Consider the following 20,574-nt stretch of genomic DNA (forward strand, 5'->3'; position numbering starts at 1 on the left):
AGGTGCACCCCACCACACCCAGCTAATTTTTGTGTATTTTGTAGAAATAGGATTTCGATATGTTGCCCAGGCTGGTCTCAAACTCCTGGCCTCAAGTACTGGGATTATAGGTGTGAGCCACTGCACCTGGCCTGAAAATAGTATTTTAAATCTTTGTGATATCTTAATACATTTTCTATTCTGTGTCCTTGACTATTGATAGTAGTATTTTAGGTAACGATGAGTAAATCTTAAGATTATATGGAATATTTTTATTGTCTAAGTTTCTGACATATATGAAGACTAAACATAATTAAATAATTAGAGTCCTTTCAATTCTCTTGGATAAACCCTGTCATAACTTTTAGGAGAAAATCTGATTAAGTAGATCACATGATTCCCTTCTTTGAAGCCAAACAGTTCTGGCTTCAGAGTCTTAGAAGAATATTGCAAGACAAGAAGAATCTGCTGCCCCATGGTGTTTGGTTTTCCCCCCAAGAGATCATTAGTAACCCAGTTTGTTCTCAGCTGCCCTAAAGATATAATTTTAATTGGTTTATATTAGCACTAGGTATATGTTTAAGGCTCAATAAATGTTAAATGAACTATTAGTATTTCATTGGATATAAACCATAAGATGGAAATGAAAGATTTTCACCATTTCTGGTCATTATTCACCCAGGTTTACCTTTTCTTTCTCTGTAACTCAGCAACCTTCCCATTATCCAGGCACCTGGCAGAGCTACTGTTGTTAAATTTCTGACAGCTTTTTCATTACAGGCCCTGTTTTTCAAGAGGCAGGTTAACTAAGCGATTTTGATTTGTGCCAAGCTGAGATGTGGAATAGACACTTGAAGTCCATTGTCCTGTTTTCCTAAGATTTTATTTGAAGTTATTTGTCCTACTTTGATCTAAAAAATACTAAGAAAAAACTAAAATTCACCCATTATTTTCATTCATGATTTTTATAACTGAGCAAAAGGATGATAAATTCTGTTGTAGCTCTGCTTTTTATTTTTTTATAAACCCAAGGCTTTTAAAAAATTAACACAAGACATTTCATACTTCAGAGTTATTATTTTATTCAGAAACATATTAACAGCCAATTGTTTTACTTACATGAGATAGGGTAAGACCTTTTTACTTTGTAAAACATGAACCAAATGCTATAATTTGTATTTATGTTAAACGTGTGACATATTCATGTCAAAACAATATTTTTTGTCTCATAACCAAGGACTCATCTTAACTGTAGAAAACATGAAAAATGCAGATAAGAGAAAAAAAATTTTAAATCAACCAACCCAGTAAGATCATATTGGATTTCATTCTCTTTTTATGTCCACTCATTCTTCCCTGAAGTTTTAGAAACTTCTGGAAAGCATTCCTGACTACCTCTCTGCCCCTTCCACATACAGTTACCACATTCTAATCAGTTTTACCTGATATTTCCATATTCTTTCCACCTACTTCACACACGATTCCATGTGGTTTAGCATCCACCCAGTTTACTATACTAAAATGTTTCTCTCAAAATTTCCAGTAAGCTTCCTTATCATTGTCCAAGTACCATTATCTCCATCTCTTTCTTGTCCACTGCAATTTGCTTTATGTTTGAAAATCTCCTCACCTGGGTTTCACGATGCTACCTAATGTTTTTGTTCTCTTCTTACCTTTGCAACTATTCACTGTCTCTTCCCTTTAAATTTTCTTATTATTCATTGAGTTTGGTGTATAGGTTAAGTTGCTTTTACTTGTAAACAGTAGAATAACCAACTAACAATGGCGTAAACAACAGGATATTTATTGATCATTTAACAAGAAGTCCAGAAGTTGGAAGTCCTAAGGCTGGTTTGGTGACTCAAATAGGAACTCAAGGTTCTTTGTATCCCTCCATTGTCATTGTCTGTCTTCTAGCAATGTCTTGTCTCTTACGCAAAAGATGGCTGTGTAGCTCTAAGAAGGCAGGAGGCTGAGGCAAAATGGCCCTTCTGCTCCTTTAATCAGGGAAAACACTTTTTTTTTTTTTCCAGAAATCTCCATAAATCACATTGGCTAGAAATGGGTCTTACACCCACCCCTACACCAGGGAAAAGTGCTAATTGTGATTCATCCCTTGGTGGTGAGCACAATGCCCCCTGACATAATCAGTCTTAGAGAAGCAAAAAAGAAAGGGCGATGGCTGTGGGATATGTGACTGACAGGGGCTGCACGACTTGTCTGTCACCTATGGCTGCTCTTCAAGACTGCGTCTATTTTTCTCTACAACTGAAAGTCTCTGAGGTTCCATTCATGTGATGCCCAAAACGGGTTGTTGTGAAAACCAGCTGGGATGTGAAAGTACTGTATAAACAGGAGTTGTATTGTCTTTTATTAAACGTACCATATTTTCCTAATGAGATGCAATCTTTTTTTTGTTTTGTTTTTGTTGTTGTTTGTTTTGTTTTTTTTTGAGACAGAGTCTCACTCTTTCTCCCAGGCTGGAGTGCAGTGGCGTGATCTCGGCTCACTGTTACCTCCACCTCCAGGGTTCAAAGGATTCTCCTGCTTTAGCCTCCCAAGTAGCTGGGACTGCAGGCACATACCACCACACCAGCGAATTTTTTGTATTTTTAGTAGAGAAGGGGTTTCGCCATGTTGGCTAGCCTGGTCTCTAACTCCGAAGCTCAGGCAAGCCACTCTCCTTAGCGTCCCAAAGTGGTAGGATTAGAGGCGTGAGCCACCACACCCAGCAGAGACACAATCTTAAAATAAATATTTAGTAATTCTTCTTGTGTATTGAACCAAGCACCAACTCATGCCAATCCTTTCCTCAGAATCTATCTACATCTTTCCATTTTCCATCGTCCTATTCTAGGTATTTGTTTGCTTTTTTTTTTTTTTTTTTTTGAGACGGAGTCTCCCCTCTGTCACCCAGGCTGGGGTGCAGTGGCGGGATCTCGGCTCACTGCAAGCTCCGCCTCCCGGGTTCTCGCCATTCTCCTGCCTCAGCCTCCTGAGTAGCTGGGACTACAGGCGCCCGCCACCACACCCGGCTAATTTTTTGTATTTTTAGTAGAGACGGGGTTTCACCGTGTTAGCCAGGATAGTCTCGATCTCCTGACCTCGTGATCTGCCCGCCTCGGCCTCCCAAAGTGCTGGGATTACAGGCGTGAGCCACCGCGCCCGGCCTTTTTTTTTTTTTTTTTTTGAGACGGAGTTTCTTTCTTGTTGCCCAGTCTGGAGTGCAATGGCACGATCTCGCCTCACCGCAACCTCTGCCTCCCAGGTTCAAGTGATTCTCCTGCCTCAACCTCCCAAGGAGCTGAGATTACAGGCACGTGCCAGCACGCCCAGCTAATTTTGTATCTTCAGTAGAGACGGGGTTTCTCCATGTTGGTCAAGCTCGTCTCAAACTCCCGACCTCAGGTGATCTGCCTGCCTCGGCCTTCCAAAGTGCTGGGATTATAGGCATGAGCCACCGTGCCTGGCCTCGTTTGCTTCCTCTTGTATGGCATTTATCCATATTCTTTTTTCCTACTACACACAATATGAATACTACAGCTAGGATTCCAGCCATTAGCTGACCTTTTTGTCTAAACCAGATGCCTGCTCCTCCATATGACCTCTCTCCTGTCTGGTCAGGCCTCTTCCAGGAACTTCCATAACATTCCATTCTCATTCCAATCCCTTGTCTAGGCTCCTGCTGTGGCTCTCAGTGTTAACTGGAATGTTTGACTTTGTCTCTTACACCACTGCAAACAGTGTGACATTACTCAACAAATGGACCAGGCAGGGTTAAGGTCACCAGTAAAGCAAGTTATCTAATTCTTTGGTCTGACTTGAGTTCACAAACCTACCCTAAACTATTTGACTCTCCTGATGGAATTAAACTAATCTATTTAGTCATTCGTTTCATGTAATATCTTTGCCACACATCCTAAGATCATTTTATAAGTATAGGGACGGTGTGCAATAGTCTAGTGCTATAAAGTTGTATTGAGTGCTCATTCAATACTTAACAATTAGCTGATCTTCAAATAATTTAAAACCACATATACTATGCTTTTACCCATTCTTCCTTTACCTCCATTTAAAATAATGAATTATCTGCTATACTGAGTCAGGGTAAATTACAATGAGTCCCAGGATAAGGTGGTAGGACAGGAAGTGTGTGTTTTTACCCTCTTCCTCTGGAGTGCATAATGCTTTACTATGATACCAAGAGAAGTTTGAAGGAAGTCACGTTGTCAAATATGACAGAAGTAATAACTTGACTGCAATTCCTGAGCCTATCAACCTCACCGTTTGTCCACAAACATACCAGAATATATTTTATCTTGATTTCCGACTTGAGGGAAAATAAGTTCAGTGATTTAAGATCTGCCAGTTAGCATAAATATTGTGAAAGCAAAAAACTGTGCTAAAATTTTAAGAGAAAAAAAGTTAAGCGTGTTGCGTTTTCAGAAAGATTTAGCTATGGAGTTTTTTTTTTGGTTTTGTTTTGTCTTGACCTATGAGTTTGAAGAAGACAAAGTGGCTCTGTAAATAAGTCGACTTCATTTTTAAAGCGTTTGGAAAGGTTAAACGAGGTTGAATCTTGAGAGTCTTTTTGGTGGTTAGGAGAGGGGGAATTTATTAAAGAGAGGAAGACAATGTACCTAATATGTTGTGATGATAATGACAAACTGAAAGATTTAAACTTCATGAGTCATTCTGGTCATTCATATCATCATCAGGAAAACATCTTCACGTGTAGCTTCATAGGTGAGCTCCACAAAACTGTGCATTACCTTGTAGCAGTTTGTGAATAATGTGCTGACCTATGACACATAGCCACGTAAGTGAGTAAACACTATTATTATTATTATTTTGTCTTGGTTTTCATTAAACTATCTTAGTAGTTTCAGGAGCTCTGGGTTTCAACACACACTTCTGCCAGCTGACTTTAGTGCGTCCATTAGCATAACAAAGTCAATTAGGCAAACCTGAATTTTCACTTTTATCCTGTTCACAGAACATCAGTGTAAATGGAGACAGGAAGAAGAAATTGGATTGATTCTCCACTTGAGAATTATGTTAACTTGGAAGAAAATGTTAAGTCTACTATGTGAGGGCATCTAGTGAGAGGGAAGGAATCACCTCCCTTCCCCCATTATGTCCCTTTATGCACCTCTGACCCTTGTGCTCTCCTTTTCTTGTTGCTTCTGTGGTCTGGTTGTTAGCTTTCCCGATCCTCCACACATTGGAAACCTAAGCATAATGATTTCTGATCGAAGGCTATGAGATATTTGAAATAAAAAAAGGGGAAATTGTTGAGTCTAGAACCAAACCTTTAAAAATTAAGAACTACCAGTCTGTAATGTGTGCCTTTAGAAAAAAACAAAGTCAAACAGAAATTAGGCAACTAGTTAGAGCCGTGATTGTGCTCTGCCACCCATGAACTCCCGTATATGACTATTTCCACTCTGGCTTTGTGTTTCAGTAGGTCAGGGACACATATTAAGAGCAACAATTGGAACTGCGTTATCCTTTACCTCCATAAAAATACAGCTTAATAACATGTTAATGACTTAAAATTACCTTGTCTTTCTAGATTGTTTATTGATGTCATTTCAGATCGGTATAAAGGATGTGAAGTGAATAAGAAAATAGGTACGTTTCTTTTTCTTTTTTTCCCCTTTCTACCGACTAGGAAGAGATCCAGTCCAGGTTTTGCCTTTGACTCGGCCTGTGAATTTCGGCTGTGCAATGTGTAGCACGTTTCTTTCTCCCCCCTCCTTTCTCCTTCCCTCTTGCCTCCAGTGACTGTCTCCAGGATTTCTCTCTTCCTATTTCAGGAGGACTCTCACAGGCTCCCACAGCCTGTGTTAAGCTGAGGTTTCCCCTAGATCTCGTATATCCCCAACACATACCTCCACGCACACACATCCCCAAGAACCTCGCGCTCACACCAACAGACACACGCGCGCACACACACTCGCTCTCGCTTGTCCATCTCCCTCCCGGGGGAGCCGGCGCGCGTTCCCACCTTCGCCGCACACTCCGGCGAGCCGAGCCCACAGCGCTCCAGGATTCTGCGGCTCGGAACTCGGATTGCAGCTCTGAACCCCCATGGTGGTTTTTTAAACACTTCTTTTCCTTCTCTTCCTCGTTTTGATTGCACCGTTTCCATCTGGGGGCTAGAGGAGCAAGGCAGCAGCCTTCCCAGCCAGCCCTTGTCGGCTTGCCATCCTCCATCTGGCTTATAAAAGTTTGCTGAGCGCAGTCCAGAGGGCTGCGCTGCTCGTCCCCTCGGCTGGCGGAAGGGGGTGACGCTGGGCAGCGGCGAGGAGCGCGCCGCTGCCTCTGGCGGGCTTTCGGCTTGAGGGGCAAGGTGAAGAGCGCACCGGCCGTGGGGTTTACCGAGCTGGATTTGTATGTTGCACCATGCCTTCTTGGATCGGGGCTGTGATTCTTCCCCTCTTGGGGCTGCTGCTCTCCCTCCCCGCCGGGGCGGATGTGAAGGCTCGGAGCTGCGGAGAGGTCCGCCAGGCGTACGGTGCCAAGGGATTCAGCCTGGCGGACATCCCCTACCAGGAGATCGCAGGTAAGCGCGGGCGCGCTGCAGGGGCAGGCTGCAGCCCTCGGCTGCCGCACGTCCCACTGGCCGCCCGGCGTCCCCTTCCTTCCCCCTGTTGCTGAGTTGGTGCTCACTTTCTGCCACCGCTCTACGGGACTCCGCGTCTCCGTGTTGGGCGGCGGATGCTCCTGCGGCTTCTTCGGCGGGGGAAGGTGTGCGTCTCCGCCGCCTCATTGTGTGCACACGCGGGAGCACCCTGGCTCCCGCCTCCCGCTGCTCTCGCGCCCTTCTACCCCTTAGTTGATGGCTCAGGCCCGGCTGGCCAGGGAGTCCGGGTCACTCCGGGGCGGCTGCAAGGCACAGACGGAGAGCCGAGCCGGGCGCTCACTCCGCGCTCTGGTTCGGGCAAACTTGGAAGAACTGCGACCGCAGTTTGCCCAGCGCCACAGTCTGAGTGGCGCCTTCTCCACTCCCGCCCTTGCGCCGGCAGGGGCGGTGGAGAGACGCGGAGGGCTCCCCCAGCCCCTCTCTCCCCTATCCCTGTCCTCCGGGCGACAGAGCGCCCGGCGCTCGGGCCGGGGGCGGGCAAGGCTGGGAGGGACCCTCGCCGGGGACCTGGGCTCTGGACGCCGGCATTTCAAGGCTGGTTTGGGGACTTCACGGGCTGCCTGTTTCAGATGTGGGGCGGGCTTTCCCGTTAGGGTTCCTCAGTGCTTCCCCAGTTGCTGTTGGCCACTCAGGGCCCGGGGACACCCTGCCACCCGGTCTGGAGCCGGCCTCGTCTGCCAGCGAACAGCCAACTTTAGCGGGTGGCTCAGCTGGGGATTCGGGTCCGAGTTCGGGGGCCCCGTGTCCCCCGCATGCCCGGCCACTGGCATTGCTCCACCAAGAGCTTGAGAGCGCCCACCCTTTCTCTCGGCGCCAGTGTGTGTAGCACTTGGTCTCCGACAACTTGCGCGGCAGTCTGGGTGCTTATTTTCCGGCTCTTAGCTCCAACCGAATCCGAGCTTCTCTGGGGCTCTGTGAATGAAACGTGTCGGGGAGAGATAATCCTTTGGCTGCTAAAGAACAGAACTGAGAGAGGCCGAGGGAGGCCAGGAGATGCTGCGAGGGCGCGGGCTGCTCAAACCGGGCAGCTGAAATCCTTAGTGACCTCAGATCGTCAAGTCAAAACGCTGAATTTCCATCAGCCTCTGTCTGCTTTTTGCCAAATAACTGGTGGATGGATGAAAAGCATTTTGCAGATATCTTAGAACATCACAGTTTCGATACGTTGAGGAATTACTATTTTCTTATGATTTTCAAGCTGTAGAAGTGAGGGTTTTTACTTACACTGAAATGAACACATTTAAATAAATTTGAGCATTGCCAAAGGGGGGAAAAAAGAGGCGCAAATTACCGCGCTCATTATATAGAAGGAGCTTTTTCAGTTCAGAGCCAGACATTCCCTTTGCTGAGTCTAAGTTAGAATCTGTGGTGAATTATAAGCCTACTTTTCTATCCTTGTTACTTCTTCCTTCTTTTCCAGAACTCCTTAATTTGTTAATCAATGAATAGAGAGCGACTGTCCCCACAGCTCCTTAAGTTTCCTAACTCTCCTTCTCCTTTGTCTACTGTTATTTCATTCTTTTTAATTAATTGATAAGGATCAGCTTCGCTTTTTTTTTTTTCCCTCCCCAAATCTCAGGGAATTCAACTTTTTAAAAGGTTTATAGTATGGATCACTTCTTCTAGGAACTTTTTCTCCTTTAATCTGGGCTTTTTCAAACGGTATCTTTTAAGCACACAAGATATTTCCCAACATGATTTCAGATAAGATATCTCAAAGAAGAAAATGTTAGGTATTTTTAAATTGCTTCGGTATTCTTTAGCGGATAATGGGACTCTCAGGAGACTAGAGTTCATCCTCAGCATCAGGCACATCTCTTTAATATCAAAGTGAAGATTTTCAGTGTAAAACAATTTCTGTAGTCACCATGAATGTTTGTTGAGAACATTCCCAGGGGTTCATGTAAATTCTTCGGTGGATATTTAACTAAAGAGGTTTTTGTTTTTGGTTTTGGTTTCCTCCCCACCTTTTTACAATTACAGTGTTTGCTTATTAGCTATGAATTTCTAAAATGTGTGCACTTCTTTTTTTTTTTAAACTCACCTACTTTCCATGAGTAAGGGCATACTGTTAACTTTGCTTTAAGCCTTGTGTCCTTTGATGCTGGTAGACATAATCAAGATGCAGGTCACCACAGGGTCAGAGGCACATTTAATAGGAAAATAATGAATTGAAAGATAATTGTGTTTTTTAAGGATATACTTGTTTTTTCAGAATCAACTTTACTTAATGCTACCTATTGCTGTTTTAATAATCACTTAGGAAATATACCCTGTTGTTACAGGAACACACTCTATCTCTCCTCCCTAGTTCTTGATACTGTTTACATTTAATTATCTAGTGTAAGTGGTTATCTTTTCTTAAACTCTTTTTTATCCTTTGCCTTGATTGGGCATCTAATGGTTTGCTTGAAGAATTTCATGTGTCTTCAATCTGCCAGGGCACATAAATTTAAAAGAATTGCTGTTCAGACTTCAGATTCATGACAGCTGTTTCTAATTGAAAGCTATTTGCAGGTAGCTTGCTTAGTGAAATAACTTGAGAAGTAATAAGGACATTATGTTTCATCATGACATTATCAAAGTTTTACTCAGAACTCACAATTGTGAAATAGTGTTGCCCTTTTCTATTCTAGGATAGAATGGAAACCCAACAGATGAGGAAGTATCACAGGTAATATATAAAGTTATGCTTTCAGAGAATGCTTGGGAAGGAGGAGGCCTTCAAGGGGCAGTTTGCACCATCAGTCTTCACTCAGCACTGATTTTAAACCATGGCAAGGAGATCAGATATACTATTTATCCTTGTTTGAAAAACTTCCAAAGGAGTAGACTCTTGATCCCCTTTCAGCAATCCATTCTAATATTTAGCAATTCTTGTGGTATAGAAATGTTTCCAGATATCTAGCCAAAAGCCTTCACAATATGCTTGCTTATTTTTTCTTGTTCTATCCTCTGGGAAGATACTGAGCAGTGAATCATCAGGTTCTTTGTTAGGAGAGTTATTCTTATCAAAGGTCAGTGTGAAACATTCTAGTCTTTCCTCATTCATCAGAATTATGACCTAAGTTTCCAATCCTCCTCATGTTGGTGGCTCTAAACTTCTAAAGGAACTCTACCACTGAAAATAGCACCTGCTTAAAACTCTGGGAAATTCAGAGAATGTTGTTTCAGGCTTACTCTGCCACTGTTTTATGCCTTGAGTCTTGCTAGGATCATTAATTATAACACTTTGTAGTTAACAGTGACTTATTGGCCTACATGATCATGTTTTCATTACTTATGTAATGTGACATTATTTAACAATCTCTTATATAGAATTTACTATGTGCCCATCACCTACTTAAAAATTATTACCTTTATAATATCACCTTACTGAATTCTTCCAATAACTTAGTAGATACTACACATTAACCCCATTTTATAGATAAAAAGGCTGTGTGACAGGAACTTTAATAAACTTACCTAAGGGTGACTCAACTAGTAAGTAATGAGGCTGCAGTTCAAACCCAGGCACTCTGACTCCAGGGTCTATATACCTAACTTGGCTCACTGCCTTACAGTATTAAACATTCACCTTTTATTTTGAATGAATGCATGCAAAATCTATTCTTTCCTCATTTCATATATATATATATATATATATATATATATAGTCTGGTATTATTAATCACTATATACATATATGTATCCCTTCCAGTTTTGCATGCTAAATACGTTTCTATTTTGTTCCAACGTCTCTAATTCTCAATATCACTTTGACTTTGGATTTTGTATTCTCAGGAATTGGCCATGCTACCACCATTAAATGGTTCATGCGTTTATGCCTTTTTCTGAACGTTTTCTGGCAAGATATAGTTACATAAAACACAGAAACTAAAGTACATGTCTTGGTTTCTTTCAGTATACTAGGCCTATTGAAATATTGGGTTAGTCCAACAAAGCTCATGCTGGAAAGTTATTCATGGGGCTAGAGGGAGTAAGAACATTTATCTCCACAGATTAGAAAAAAAAATGTAACTAGCTCTGTTTTCAATATTTATTTTGCAACTTTTTCTGTCCCAGGTATTTTGAGAGTTGGGTTACAGCTGGATATTAAAAAAGCACTAAACTCTTCATCTATTTGATATTAATTTATCAAGTATTTATCTAAAAATCTACAGTTTAAAAAGATTATTTGCTTGTTTCAAAATACATAATGTTTCCTTTTCACTGACCTTTGCCCAGTGGGCGTTTCCTTTCTCTGGAAACCTGTCTTTCTGTCTGCTCCCCCAGCAAACCAACTAATTTAATACATTTACAATTGAAACAACTTTTTTTTTTTTCCAGTTTCCATGGAGATATCACATTAACTTAAATGGAAAACAGTGTTTGGTAACTCTTACTCTTTAAAGCCACAGTAAATATCGTAGTTTGAGATAAATTGTTTAATTTCTGTTTATCTGCCTGGTTCAAAGATTTCTTATTTCTTTGCCCCCTGTTTAGTTAGCTGATTTCTTTAAAAGTTTTTGGAAGGACAGTGTAAGTCACAAATGAGTGAGGTGAACTTCAATTTTTGTTTTTGTAATGATTCTACAAGTCACTAGATTTCTAAAAGAATCACATTAATTCCAGGTATCAAAGCAATCTAAAAGTTGGGCTATTAGAAGTGCCACTTGTTAAACTCTTGATTTGGGCATTAATTTTAGAGCGATTGTGAGTTATCTTAGCTGATTTAATTAGAGGATAATATGTCATCATTGGGAACAAGAGTTCATTTGAGTTGACTGATATACTTTTTTACATAAAATATCTCTCAACTGCATTGTATCTTAATAATAGCTTGTGAGTAGAAATATAGGCCACTGTCAAAATTGATTTAAAATCTACAGCATTATGTTCTTTAAGTATTATGGCATAAAGATTGTGCCATAAATTATGTAAGAAAGTGACTAGTGTTCTTTTAAAATTATGGATGAAATTTACGAACACTTATAAAACACAAAATTATTGAGTAGTTTTAACCTAAAATGACCTAACTTCAATCACTAGTTTTGTATAGAAATATGAGTTTAGGGTAAACATTATAATAAATTAATTGCTTTAAAAATGATTTTAATCTTTTGATCTTATATTGAAACCCACAAAAATAACAGTGTAAGAACAACCTTTACCCCCACTTAATTCACATCTTTCAAATTACTTCTAGAGAGGCCAGTAAGGTGATTTAGATTTATCTTGCCAGTATAGTGATTTAATATTCTTTTAAACTTGGTGATTGTATTTCTTTACAGACTAAATTCTGCTATGTTAAATTCTTGAGCTGGTACATAATTTAACTTTAAATATTTTCATAGATTTCTCCAGTATTATTCAATTTTCAATGATATATATAGTACAGTTTGAAAGTACTATTGACTCCCTGGGATAATATATTTGTAATAAAGGGTTCCATAGTGGTGAGACTTGGGTAAATATTTTAAAATTCTAATAATCCTGGATGAAAATATCTAAGAATTTTTAATAACCGTGGATGAAAAATATGTTTTAAATGAATGTGCCAGTTAGTAGCCAAAAAAAAAAAAAAAAATCAAAATTTGGTTTCACACTTTCACATTATTCAGGTTATTGGGTATTTTAATAACCCATTCTCTCTTTCTTCTAGGCATTTTTTTCTTCATGCAATGAGTATTTATTGTATACCTACTATGGGTAAGTCATTGTACCAGGTTCTGGGGGTAGAACCCCAGGGAATTTGAATCCCAGCAGGGAAGCAGAAATTAAGGACACCATTCACAATGAATTAATTGCGACTGAGATAAATGCATAGCACTAAGGACACCTGGCACTGTGAAAGCATTTTATAGGAGCATTTGATCAAATCACAGGCAGAATAATGGGATCTGAAGCATGGGCGCCCTTCAGTAAGGAAGCAGGAGTGTGGAAGGGACACACATTTCCTGTGTGGTGAGAATACCCTGCAAACGTGAGGAGGGTTCCAGTCCCTGGGGAGACTGGTCAGTGAGTGGGGAGAGGGGTGTGGGAGACTGGAGAAGGGGGCCCAAAGGTCAGGTTAATGACTTACATAGACGGAAAGAATCCAAAGGTAACCCCTGCTTCTTGACCGTAAGTTGTTCCCTTTTTCACAGCAGACCTGAACCTTTAGCTAAAAAGCCCAGTAGTGCTAAAGTCAAGTTTCTACACATCCAGTTGTTTCAAATATAGCACAAAGAAGCAGATTTTTAACCATTTAGAGCATGTTTGCCTTGTGCACTCTGTAAAACTGTACCTGTCTGCTAGCCATATGTAAGACAACCCTGGGGTGATCAAAGACTCCTAGCTGCTGTAGCCCTTAGCAGCTCTCTGGCCCTGAGGCTGTCTACCCTGTTGCTGATGACATTGCCTGGGTCATAATGCCCTTCTCCCCTGGGAGTTCCTTGACCTTCTGCCCTTTTGGGTGGTGGCCCCTTTGTTAGCCCTGCAAGGTCTCATGCTGTGAGGGACTTTCCTTCACGTGCAACCAAAGTGTCTTCCAAATTAAGCTCACTGTGTGCTACTGCCACCTGGGGGTCATGTCGTCCTCCCCCACCCCATCAGCCCTGACATCCCTCAAACTCACTACAGTGACTTTGGCCTTTAGCCTGAGTCCCTTAATAAGCTGTTGAATAAGTGTTTTAATCAGGATTGGATACAGTTTTGAAATATTACATTGGTTGCTCTATAGAGAAAGGATTGAGGGGAAAAAACAGATACAGGAAAAGGAGGAGAGGCTAGCTAGGACTAGAGTGGTGACCATGGAAATAGGAAGGATTCAAGAAATACTTAGTAGGTGAAATGGATCAAAGTTACTTAGCATCTACTATGTGACTGACAATGAATAAGGACTGGGTTGTGTGTTTGTGTATGTGTGTGTGTGTGTGAGAGAGAGAGAGAGTGCGAGAGAGAGAGAGGGAAGGAAGAGAGAGAAGAGAGAAGTAAGTGTCCCAGAAATGTTAATTGAATTACCATGGCAATAAAAATACTTTAGCATGGTTTTTGTGTGCTTCATAATGGAGACAAAACTCAATATCATTAAACCAGCAGAAGACTATTAACAGTATCAGTGTCACTGAGAGAAAGAGATTTCTCAAATAGGATCAGATGAATTGCTAACTCTCAAAAGTGTAGAACTATCAAAATACATGTAATCAGCTACAATTCACTATGAAATTTAAGTCACAGTACTTTCTGCTCTGTCAGTGAAAAAAAAACTTCAAATTTTTTACCCTAATGGAGAATTAATCAAATTGTACCATAATTTCCATCAGTAATGATATTTGGTACTTAAGCTACTGACATAGCATTGTTTTAATCTAAGTACCAAATATCATTACTGATTATAATAACAACGAGAGGTTGAAGCTGAAAGGAGGAGGCAAAATTTAATTGGAGCCTTGAAGGATGGGTAGCATTTGACAAAGGGCCATGAAAGAAGGAGGCAGTTAGGGAGTAATTAAATATGTGAGCAAAATAGGGTGTGCAGAGGAGAGCACAGAAAGGAATCTGATATTGAATAGATAGGGTGGGATTGGATTTTTGGAGGGCCTTGAAAATTCTAGGCTTTATATGACAGAAAGTAGGTCATCATCTCAGGTTCTTGGCAGAGAGGTGACATGACGAAAGTATTGTTTTGGATTAGGCAAGCAGTATCACAGGATGGATTAGAGAAAAGATCATTAAAGGCCCCGGGGGAGGGAAGAAGGACAGCTAGGAGACACTTAAATTTTAGAGGCTTAGGCAGGAGATTGCCAAGGTCTCAGAGGAGGATGAGAGGAGTGAAGAAGGGGTGAATAAGGCCATGAGAGAAGGAAGAAACAAGATTAAAAGGGAAAATTTTAAAAAATTAAAAACTTCACTCTGCTGCTTAGAAATTCCAATAAAAGAGTTTAGAGGATGAGCTGTTGAAACTCTCAACTCAAGTAGTCTGTGTCAGTTAAGATACTTTTGGCAGCAGGTCACAGAAATTCTTGACTCAACTGGCTTACATAGTCAGGGCAAGCCGTTATTTCACATAACAAGAAGTCCCAGTGCAGAGCTCTTGCAGGAGTGAGAAAGCTGTAAGCTTGCAGTATCAACAGGGTGCCAGGTTCTCTCTGTCTTTTGGCTCTCAGATCCTTGTTCCACCAGATCACCTCCAAATAAACACAAGATGATGGCTAGAGTTCCAGGAGCTAAGGCCTCATGACAATGCCTAGAGGCACAGAAAGAAATGATTTCTTCCCACATGTCTCTTCCTTGATGAGGCAGACAACTCTCAACAGTCCCCCAGCAGAGATGCCCACCCTTCTCATTTCAGAATTGCCTCCTATGCCTGTACCTAGAAGGGAAGGCAAAAGGATATGGTCTTTCAGCTGGACCCTCAGATGGGAGCTGATGATCATAGCATGGCTTAGCTAATCTTCATCATCCTTTTTTTTGTTATTCTTTTAAATTTCAATAGCTTTAGGAGTACAAGTGGTTGTTGGTTACATGGATGAATTATATAGTAGTGAATTCTGAGCTTTTAGCGTACCTGTCACCCAAATAGTGTTCATTGAACCCAAGAGCAAATTTTTCATCCCTCACCCTCTTCCCACCCTCCCTACTTCTTAGTCTCCGGTGTCTATTATACCAGGAATCCCCAACCCCCAAGCCATGGACTGGTAATGGTGTGTGGCCTGTTAGTGACTGGGCCATACAGCAGGAGGTAACAGTAGGCAAGTGAACATCACTGCCTGCGCTCTGCCTCCTGTCGAATCAGCAGCGGCATTAGCTTTTCATAGGAGCATGAAATCTATCGTGAACTGTGCATGCGAGGGATATACGTTGCGTGCTCATTATGAGAATCTAATGCCTGATGGTCTGAGGTGAAACAGTTTCATATCCAAACCATCCCCACCAATCCATGGAAAAACTGTCTTTTATGAAACCATTCCCTGGTGCCAAAAAGGTTGGGGACTGCTGCATTATACCACTCTATGTGCCCCTGTGTATGCATACTTATCTCCCACTTATTAGTGAAAACGTGGTATTTGGTTTTCTGTTCCTGAGTCACTTCGTTTAGGATAATGGCCTCCAATTCCATCCAAGTTACTGCAAAAGACATGATTTCATTTTTTTAGGGCTGAGTAGTATTCCATAGTATATATATTCCAAATTCTTTTTATCCACTTATTGTTTCATGGGCACTTAGGTAGAATTCCCTGTTTGCAATTGTGAGTTGTGTTGTAATAAATATATGAGTGTAGTTGTCTTTTTGATAAAATGACTTCTCTTCTTTTGACTAGATAAACCCAATAGTGGGATTGCTGGATTGAATGGTAGATCTACTTTTAGTCCTTTGAGAAATTTCCATGCTGTTTTCCGTAGAAGTTGCACTAATTTACGTTCCCACCAACAGTATATAAGCATTCCCTCTTCACCACATCTACATCAACATCTATTGTTTTTTGATTTTTTAAATAATGGCCATTCTGACTAGGATAAGGTGGTATCTCATTGTAGTTTTAATTTTCATTTCCATGATAATTAGTAATGTTAAGCATTTTTTTTCACGTTTTTGCCCATTCATGTGTCTTCTTTTGAAAAATGTCTCTTCATGTCATTTACACACTTTTTAATGAGATTATTCATTTTATTCTTGCTGACTTGTTTGAGATCCTTGTAGATTATAGATATTAGTCCTTTGTCAGATGCATAGTTTGCAAATCTTTTCTTTCATTCTGTAGTTTGTTTACTCTTTTGATTATTTCCTTTGCTATGCAGAAGCTTGCTAGATTAATTAAGTCCAACTTATGTATTTTTGTTTTTATTTCATTTGCTTTTGGAGTCTTAGTCATAAATTCTTTGCCTAGGCCAATGTCCAGAAGAGTTTTTCTTAGGTTTCATTCTATAATTTTAATGGTTTCAGGTCTTACAATTAAGTCTTTAATTCATCTTAAGTTATTTTTTCATATGGTGAGAGATAGGGATCCAGTTTTATTCTTGTGCATGTGACTAGACAGTTTTCTTAGGACCATTTGTTGAATAGGGTGTACTTTCCCCAGTGTATGTTTTTGTCTGCTTTGTCAAAGATTCGTTGGTTGTAGGGATTAGGCTTTATTTCTGGGTTCTCTATTCTGTTCTATTGGTCTATGTGTCTATTTTTACACTATTACCATGCTATTTGGGCTACTATAGCATTGTAGTATAATTTGAAGTTGGGTGATGTGATGCCTTCAGCTTTGTTCTTTTTGCTTAGGATTGCTTTGGCTACTTGGGCTCTTTGTGGTTCCATATGAATTTTGGGATTGCTTTTTCTAACTCTGTGAAAAACGATATTGGTATATTGATAGAAATTGCATTGAATCTGTAGAATGCTTTTGGCAGTATGGTCATTTTCACAATATTGATTCTTCCAATCCAAAAGCATGGGGTGTTTTTCCATTTGTTTGTGTGATCTACAGTTTCTTTCCTCAGCGTTTTGTAGCTCTCCTTGTAGAGATCTCTCACATCCTTGGTTAAATATATTCCTTATACTTTAAAATAAAAATTTTATTGTTTTGCAGCTTTTGTAAATGGGATGGAATTCTTGATTTGATTCTAAGCTTGGTCATTATTGGTATATAGCAGTGCCACTGATTTGCATGGGTTGGCCTTGTAACCTGAGATATTACTGAGTTCATTTACAAAATCCAGTAGTCTTTTGGAGGAGTCTTTAGGGTTTTTTTAGGTATAGGAACATATCATTGGCAAACAGACATAGTTTGACTTCCTCTTTTCTAACTGGAATGCCTTTTATTTCTTTCTTTTGGATAGTTGCTCTGGCTAGGACTTCCAGTATGTGTTCAATAGAAGTAGTGAAAGTGGACATCCTTGTCTTGTTCCACTTATTAAGGGAAATGTTCTTATGGGGGGATGCTTTCAACTTTTCCCCCTTCAGTATGATGTTCACTGTGGGTGTGTCATATATGGTTTTTATTATTTTGAAGTATGCTCCTTCTATGCCTAGTTTCTTGGGGGTTTTTATCATGAAGTGATGCTGAATTTTATTAAATGCTTTTTCTTCATCTGCTAAAATGACCATATAGCTTTTGTTATTAATTCTGTTTATGTGGTGAATTACATTTGTTGACTTGCATATGTTGAACCATCCTTGCATTCCTGAAATGAAGCTTAGTTGATCCTGGCAAATTATCCTTTTGTTGTGCTATAGTATTTGGTTTGCTATGTTTTGTTGAGGATTTTTGCATCTATGTTCATCAGAGATCTCAGCCCACAGTTTTATTTTTTTGTTGTGTCTTTCCTGACTTGGGTATCAGGGTGATACTGGCTTCATAGGATGAGTTAGGATTTCCTCCTTCTCAATCTTTTGAAATAGTTTTGGTAGGATTGGTATCACTTCTTTTAATGTGTGGTCACATTCAGCATGAATCTAGCTGGTCCTGGGCTTCATGTTGTTGGAAAATTTTTTAAATTACTGATTTGATCTCACTACTTGTTATTTGTCTGTTCAGGATTTCTATTTCTTTCTGATTCAAGCTTGGGGTTTTGTGTTTCCAGAAATTTATTCATTTACTCTAGATTTTCTAGTTTGTGTGCTTAGAGATGTTCATAGAACATCAGATCCATGAAAATGGAGACATTACAACTGATACCACAGAAATACAAAAGATCATCTCAGATCATTTTTTGTATTTCTGTGGTATCAGTTGTAATGTTTCTATTTTTATTTCTGATTGACCTTATTTGAATCTTCTCTATTGTTTTCCTGGTTAATCTAGCTAGTGATTTATCAATTTTATCTTTTCGAAGAACCAACTTTTCATTTCATTGATCTTTGTATTTTTTTTTCAGTTTCGGTTTTGTTTAGTTCTGCTCTGATATTTGTTATTTCTTTTCTGCTACCTTTGGGTTTGGTTTGTCTTGTTTTTCTAGCTCCTTCAGGTGTGACATTGGTTGTCAATTTGTGATCTTTTTGTCTTTTTTGATGTAGACATTTAGTGCTATAAGCTTTCCTGTTAGTACTGCTTTTACAGTATCCCAGAGATTTTGATAACTTGTGTCACTGTCATCATTCATTTTGAAAAAATTATTAATTTTAATGTTGATTTTGTCATTGACCTAAAAGTCCTTCAGGAGCAGATAATTTAATTTCCACATATTTGTATAGTTTTGGGATTCCCTGTTGGAATTGATTTTTAGGTTTATTCTGCTGCAGTCTGAGAAGATGCCTGATATGATTTTTATTTTTAAAAATTTATTGGAACTTGTTTTGTGGCCTATTGTATGGTCTATCTTGGAAACTATTCCATGTGCTTATGACAAGAATGTATATTCTCTAGTTTGGTGTAGAATGGTCTGCAAGCCTCTGTTAGGTCCATTTGTCCTAGAATCCAGTTTATGGCCAGTGTTCCTTTGTTGACTTTCTGCCTCAATGATCTAGCTAGTGTTGTGTTGAAGTCCCCCACTATGACTGTATTGCTGTATTTCTCTTTTATGAAATCTATTAGTATTTGTTTTACAAATCCGGAAGCTCTGGTGTTAGGTGTATGTTTATTTAAGGTTGTTATCTCTTCTTGTTGAGTTGACTAACTATCATTATATAATGACCTTCTATGTCTTTTTATTATTTATTTATTTATTTATTTACTTTTGTTGATTTAATGTCTGATTTATCTGATATAAGAATGACCAGTGCTGCTCATTTTTGGATGCCATTTGTGTGGAATATTTTGTTCCACTCCTTTACCTTGAGTCTATAAGAATCTTTACAAGTTAAGTGGGTCTCTTGAAGGCAACATATACTTAGATTGTGCTTATTAAATTAATTCCACTAATCTTATGTTTTAAGTGGGGCATTTAGATCATTTATATTCCAAGTTAATAGTAATATATTAAATACTCTTCCAGTCATCATGTTGATTACTACCTAGTTGTTTTGTATTCTCCATCATGTTACTATTTTATAAGCGGTGAGTTTTATACTTTTGAATGTTTTTTATACTGGTGCATATAGAACTTTCATTCTGATGTTTAGAATTCCTTTGAGCATTTCTTATAGGTCCAGTCTAGTGGTGACAGATTCTCTCCGAGTTTGCTTTACTGGGAGAGACCTTATTTCTCCCTCATTTATGAAACTAAGTTTTGCACCATACAAAATTCTTGGTGACCATTACTCTGTTTAAGAAGACTAAAGATAGGATTCCAGTCCCCTCTGGCTTGTGAGTTTTTTGCTGGGAAGTCTGCCATTAGTCTGACAGATTTTCCTTTATAAGTTTTGATGCCTTTGTCTCACTAGTCTTAGAATTATTTCTTTCATGTTGACTTTAGATAACCTGATGATTACATGCCTTACTGATATTCTTTTTGCAATGAATCTCCCAGAGTTCTTTGAGACTCTTGTGTCTGGATGTTTAAATTTCTATCAAGACCAGACAAGTTGGCCTCAAATATTCCCTCAAATAGGTTTTCCAAACTTTTTACTTTTTCTTCTTCTCCTTCAGGAATACCTATGATTATAGGGTTTGGATGTTTTAGAGAATCCCATATTTGTTGGAGACTGTATTCATTTCTTTTGATTCTTTTTTCTTTGTTTTTGTTTGGTTGGGTAAACCCAAAAGCCTTATATCCAAGCTCTGAAATTATTTCTTTTGCTTGGTCTAGTCTCTTGGTAAAACTTTTCACTGCATTTTGTAACTCCCTAAATGAGTCTTTCATTTCCAGAAGTTCTGTGTTTTGTTTTGTTTTGATTTTTTGATTTTTTAAAATCTATCTCCTTGGAAAATTTTCATTCATATCTTGAGTTGTTTTCTTGATTTCTTTATGTTGGTTTTGACTTCCTCTTGGATCTCATTCAGAAACTTTATGATCAATATTTTGAATTCTTTATCTGGTATTTCCAAGATTTCATTTTGGTTTAGATTTATTGCTAAAGAGTTAATGTGATCTTTTGAGGGCATTGCAAAACT

The 20,574-nt window shown here is 39.4% G+C and overlaps 1 protein-coding gene across 2 annotated transcripts in view; it reads left to right on the forward strand.

Moving 5' to 3' along the window:
- Positions 1–3,175: 3,175 nt before the first annotated feature.
- Positions 3,176–20,574, forward strand: part of GPC6 (glypican 6) — a 1,182,651-nt gene continuing 1,165,252 nt past the window's right edge. For both annotated transcript variants that reach the window (XM_003952414.6, XM_509698.7), the window contains exon 1: positions 3,176–6,547. In XM_003952414.6, coding sequence (XP_003952463.1) covers positions 6,388–6,547 — 160 coding nt within the window. In that variant the 5' untranslated portion in view covers positions 3,176–6,387. The remainder of the gene's footprint in view (positions 6,548–20,574) is intronic.

This window comes from Pan troglodytes, chromosome 14 (assembly GCF_028858775.2).
Source record: "Pan troglodytes isolate AG18354 chromosome 14, NHGRI_mPanTro3-v2.0_pri, whole genome shotgun sequence".
Taxonomy (NCBI): domain Eukaryota; kingdom Metazoa; phylum Chordata; class Mammalia; order Primates; family Hominidae; genus Pan; species Pan troglodytes.